General features: G+C 35.1%; 1 protein-coding gene across 3 annotated transcripts; it reads left to right on the forward strand.

The window, feature by feature from the left end:
• The first annotated feature begins 481 nt into the window (after positions 1 to 481).
• Positions 482 to 4,641, forward strand: LOC140819401 (probable xyloglucan 6-xylosyltransferase 5). Of its 3 annotated transcripts, none has more exons than XR_012115220.1 (3): positions 482 to 2,092; positions 3,000 to 3,108; positions 4,322 to 4,641. XR_012115220.1 is itself a non-coding variant. In XM_073179483.1 (2 exons), exon 1 carries the CDS (start codon positions 686 to 688, stop codon positions 2,057 to 2,059), a length of 1,374 nt encoding a protein of 457 aa, XP_073035584.1. In that variant the 5' UTR covers positions 483 to 685; the 3' UTR covers positions 2,060 to 2,092; positions 4,322 to 4,641. The 3 variants fall into 3 exon arrangements, 1 of the variants encoding a protein (XP_073035584.1); XR_012115221.1 differs by lacking the exon at positions 3,000 to 3,108 and adding an exon at positions 4,082 to 4,246; XM_073179483.1 differs by lacking the exon at positions 3,000 to 3,108 and having other exon boundaries at positions 483 to 2,092.
• The last annotated feature ends 1,388 nt before the right edge of the window (positions 4,642 to 6,029 follow it).

Below are 6,029 nucleotides of genomic sequence, written 5' to 3' on the forward strand. Positions count from 1 at the left end.
CATTTTATTTGATCGTGAACAAAATGTCATAAATTTAAATACTTTACAAATTACAGGTGGAAAACATGGCAACTTATAAAAAAAGAGTAGGTCTATTGTGAGACGGTCTCACGAATCTTTATCTGTGAGACGAATCAACCATACCGATATTCACAATAAAAAGTAATACTCTTAGCATACAAAGTAATACTTTTTCATGTATGACCCAAATAAAAGATTCGTCTCACAAAATATGACACGTGAGACTGTCTCACACAAGTTTTTGCCATAAAAAAAATCCTAAAATTGTAGGACTCGAGATATAATCGGTTTGATTCGATTTACTTTTAGTCAAAATTTTATGCCGAATTAATTTTTTCGATTTGATTAATTTTAAAATCAGTGAAAACTAAATATTATGATTTGGTTTTGATTTTAGGATTCAGTTTGATTCGATTTGTGAACACATTTAGGAAATAGGACATACTCATCATGTAATAATAGAGTCAAAAAATTTAGGCACGTGGAATAAATCCAGCCCGGAAACAGCTCCCATTCATCACTCACACTCCCACGTTAGTATTCCATTAAACAAATCCATTCCGGTCGGCGAATTCTTCCCACTTGCTTTCCTTGTCTGTGCATCCACATTACAGAGAGAGGAAGCCACGTTTTTCTGGGTTTTTTGTGTTGATTTTCTTGGCTGATGGGTTCTGAAAGCCCGTTTGCAGCTCAGAAACGGACTTCTAGCGCACTACCGACGACAACCGCCGCCTCCAACGGTGGATCTCGTGTCCGTGCCGCCGCTCTCCTCCCACGTGGCAGGCAGATCAGTAAAACCTTCAACAACGTCAAGATCACGATACTATGTGGATTCGTTACTATTCTGGTACTCCGCGGCACGATTGGTATCGGCAACCTTGTGTCCTATGAAGCGGAAGCTGAAAATCAGAATCTCCAAGAAGAAATCAATCGGATCCTCGCGGAGATTCGATCGGATAAGGACCCGGATGACCCGGAGGACCAAGCCGAGGAGTTTTTCAACCCGAACAGGACTTTTGCTTTAGGGCCCAAAATCAGTAACTGGGATGGAGACAGAAAGGCATGGCTTGAAAAGAATCCGATGTTTCCCAATAATGTTAACGGAAAACCTCGGATTTTGCTCGTCACAGGTTCCCCACCGAACCCTTGTGATAATGCGATTGGGGATCATTATTTGTTGAAAGCTGCGAAGAACAAGATTGATTATTGCAGAATACATGGGATTGAGATTGTGTATAATATGGCTCATTTAGATAAGGAATTGGCAGGGTATTGGGCTAAGTTGCCTTTGATTCGAGGGTTGATGTTGGCTCATCCTGAGGTGGAGTGGGTTTGGTGGATGGATAGTGATGCTTTGTTTACTGATATGGCATTTGAGATACCTGTATTTAAGTACAAGGATCATAATATGGTTATTCATGGTTACCCTGATCTGTTGTTTGATCAGAAGTCATGGATCGCGCTGAACACCGGTAGTTTCTTGTTCCGAAATTGTCAGTGGTCATTGGACTTGTTGGATGCTTGGGCTCCAATGGGCCCCAAGGGTCCTGTTCGTGAGGAGGCTGGCAAGATCTTGACAGCAAATTTGAAGGGTCGGCCAGCATTCGAGGCAGATGATCAATCTGCATTGATATATTTGCTGATTTCTCAAAACGATAAATGGATGAATAAGGTTTTTGTTGAGAACTCGTTTTATTTACACGGATATTGGGAGGGTCTAGTGGACCGGTATGAGGAAATGATTGAAAAATACCACCCGGGACTGGGTGATGACAGGTGGCCATTTGTGACACATTTCGTTGGCTGCAAACCTTGTGGGAGTTATGGGGATTATCCGGTTGAGAGGTGTTTGAAGAGCATGGAGAGGGCTTTCAACTTTGCGGATAATCAAGTTTTGAACTTGTATGGCTTTAGGCATAGGGGATTGGTGAGCCCCAATATTAAGAGGATTAGGAATGAGACTGTTACTCCTTTGGTGTATGTAGATCAGTTTGATTTTCGACATTCAGTTCATCAAAAGGGTGAACATAGGAGTTAGCTTCTGCACCGCCGCCTTCAGCAAAGTTGTTAGGTAATGTGACTTTTCGTTGCAAGTTTGCAATTAAGTTGTTTGTATTTTCAGTCTGTTGTTGAAATTATTGACCAATAAATTACCTTGAACTTACCTGTATTTAGCATGTTTTTACTATTTAGGAAATAGAGAAAGACCACGAATTTGGTAACTGCCTAATTTCATTATTCAACTAATTCTATGAAAGTGCAATGTAGCTTGGTTATCCTTTCAAAATCATGCTATTTTAGTATAAGCTTGTTGTGTTCAGCTGTAATATGATTTGTTTGCCTTGTAACAAATAGCATTTCGATGCAACATTAGTCGAATAATTAGTGTGAAATGTAGCTATACTAAGCTAATTGAAAACACTTATGCAGTCAGAAATGTTAAGAGCTAAAGATCTAGTTATGGATTATATAATCAGCCACTGGTCTTCACCGTTGTGTTTATTTCCAACAACCAGCTTGTGGGATTAGAGTTTAGACTCAATGTATGTTTGCTAGCTAATTTTTTTTTAATGGAAGACTTCAGTATCGCATCTCTAGATTAACATCTGATATCTACTTAATGAAGTATCCTCACCATGTCATTCTCTTAAACTCTGAATGACAGCGACGATGCTTGGCTAGGCCGTTAAATGATAGATATGAGTCGATATGTTTACCTCGTTGCACGTTCGAATTCTGATAGGGGTATATTTTCTTTCACAATAGATATATTATGTATTCAAAAGTTTTGAAATAAAGTGAGTTATATCAGTGTTCTAAAACTCGGGTTAGGCGGCCGCCTACGCCTCCCGACCATACCGAAAAGGTTCTAGGTGGCAAGGGCACCTAGGCAGTCCTAGGCGTTTAGAGTTGTTTTGAGATTTTATTTTTTTGGAAGCCCGGTTAAAATTAGAACATGACATAAGAAATAATTATAGGTATTGAAAGCCCAATTAAAAACACAATTTGTTGGCTTGCGCTTACCACTCTCATCTTTTCCGTCTGTATACTTCTGCGCACACAAGAAAATCGAACCAGGTCTTAAAGGTAATTTTTTTCTTTATTTTGATTTTTCTTGCTTTGCCTGTTATCTTGACCGGCCTTAAGCAGAAACATGAGGAATGAACCAGGTGTCAATTGGATTTTAACAAAGTTTGGGTTGAAATTTATTCTAAGAAGCATTACAAGTCTCTTGATACCGTGGAATCCGCCTAGCGGTGCGTAGCCCTCGCCTAGGCTGCCTAGGCGCTGGTCTAGCGCCCGACTAGCGTCTAGCAAATTTTAGATCCTTGAATTATATGCATTATAAACCTTATTTTAATCCGGAAAATGTTACCTTTTTTATAGTTACCTTAAGGGTTGAAAGTTCGCTCACAGAATTATGTATTGTTGTCAGAACTTCACTGGTTTGCAACGGACAAATGTTGATTCTGTAACTTATTGACAAAAATAATTGAAAGAATGTTGATAGCTGTGATGTAAGAGCTAATAATTTTGATAATTGTGAGGTGGATCCGCTGGTTGTAGTCGTTTATATTGGCTCAAATTTTGAGTTGTTTTGTCGGTAATTCCTTTTTCTCTTATGTTTATAAAATGATTTTTTTCTGAAGCATGCATGAATGCGGGAACATTAGTATTTTAACTCTGGGGTTACTATCTAATGAAAATATTATCCACATTTATGGAATTATACCTGATGCCTCCTTATGTAAATGATAATTCCTAAAACCGGAAGCAGGGATAGATGCTAGAACAAAATTTCATAAGAAAATATCTTGAGAAATTGATAAAGATAGAATTAGGTCTCAACAAGAAAACCAGTGTTTTAAAATCAATTACAAGTTTCATGTTGGACACAGTATAACACTGAAAGTATATCATTCTTGAAATGGCTTAACCATTCTTGAAGAAATGAACAGAAAGAAATGGCCACCTGTGTCAACTTGTAGTTGAGAATCTAGGATGCCAGCCATCTTTTTTTGCAGAAAATTTGGTTCGTACGGAAAAAGAGATTCCTCAGAGTGCAAAGACAATTATATGAGAGCTCTAGAGACCTGCAATGGGGACTGTCTGGACTTGGAGTCAACTTCCTTTAGTCCCAAACATTGTTCTATTAAACTATGGAACATAGGGCCTGGAGCATGAGAGAGGATAAAAAAATCTGACTATTTCCTTTGGTTGATTGGTATGATAATAGTCATGTTACTGCTGCCTTGCATGTTGAACATTCTTTTTTGATCAAGTTTGTTTTTTTATGCAGCTTCACCGTATGCGCATTTGTGAATCCGCTTATGGTTATATGCTTTCTTGGAAATTCATCTCGTTGCACTGTTTTGAAAACGCCGAGAACACGGAAAGAAAGCTGTTCTTTTAAATGTTCCACATTTATTCCGAATACCCAAGTTTTTATTTAGGAATGCTGTAAACTCTCACTATCCCAAGCTTGTCCAGAAGGATATTGTGCTTTTGGGAGAATGCAGATTTATAAGTTTTTCATACGTTTATTAATTACTCTTTATGATTTGTATTTGGAACAGATATAGCTTTTATGAGTTCATGTTACAGTTTTAATTTTCATAATATTATTGTGATATATTAAAATTCTGTGTATAATATAGTTTTTATTATAAATTTTATGTATAACTAGAAAAATGCACGTGTGTTGCACGTAAAAAACTAAACTACTGAAAATATATGTACGAAATTTTAATAATATTTAAATGAATTAAAACATGGTCATTAACATTTATCAACTGAAACAAACTAAGTCATAAAAAATAAAAAAATCATGACCATAGAAGGTATATAAATCAGAGAAAGTATCTTATCCACTTGACACACTTTGCAATATGCTTCTTGGTTGATTTTGACAACTCAACAGCTCTTTGTCGTAGATTGTTATAATATACATATAATTATTTTGATATGCTCAACAAGTATCTGATCGTCTTTAACATCTATTATGTTATTTACAATTCTTATCCGGGATCTGACATGCTCGTAGTTTGCTTCTTTATCACGACATTTTTTCGATTTTCTATATTGTTTTTATTTGATAATCTTATTTTTCCGACTATTTTTTTGTTGTTAAATGATTTTTCAGCTTTTGACAATAATCAACTATAACTCCTAAGAAAAAATGCTTTTACTCGTGATAAGTTTTCATTTGTGACTAAAAGTATTTATAACCTATATATTTTTCAACAACATAACTAATGAATGGTGTTGCACCTTCTTCAAATATTGTGATATTTGTGATATCATTTTTATATATTTAGTATCAATATTATCAACATACAGCTGTAAGGTTAATAAATTTTTAACAACTATTTCTCAATCAGTGTGAGAAAAATACTTGAATTTTTTCAAATGGCTATATCTTAGAATTGTGTACTCATTTAATTTGACACAATTCAAGAAAGTCATCTTGATCGTCATTTTTTGGAAGCTTTGAAATAATGATTGCGAGCATCATGTCATGATGATGATATAGTTTCAATCTCATTTGTTGCGTTTAGAACATAATATTATATTATTCATTGAAACAAAACAAATTTTCTTCCGAGTTTATATTTTGTTTTATAATATTTTATATCTTGTGGAACGATATACAAAATTAATTATTATATTTTAAAAAGCTTGAGAAGAGATATGAATAATGTAATTAAGATATGCATATGAGATATCATTCAAATATATGTCAAAGTATTTGTCTTATTCAATATCTCATCTAATAATATAACCATTTAGATTTGATGAGCATTTTATGATAGTCAAAATTAATTTGATGAAATATTGTAGAATTTTATTTGAATTTCAATATTTTGCTAAGTGAATTTATTTGACGATGATTTTTCTATGCTACCATCATATATGTTATGAATTAGCTAGTTAGACACTTTGACTAAAAAAAGAGACAAAAACAATCTCGTATCACCTTGAAATATATCGAGATAATATTGGAGAAA

The sequence above is a fragment of the Primulina eburnea genome, chromosome 18 (assembly GCF_022965805.1).
Source record: "Primulina eburnea isolate SZY01 chromosome 18, ASM2296580v1, whole genome shotgun sequence".
NCBI classification, from domain to species: domain Eukaryota; kingdom Viridiplantae; phylum Streptophyta; class Magnoliopsida; order Lamiales; family Gesneriaceae; genus Primulina; species Primulina eburnea.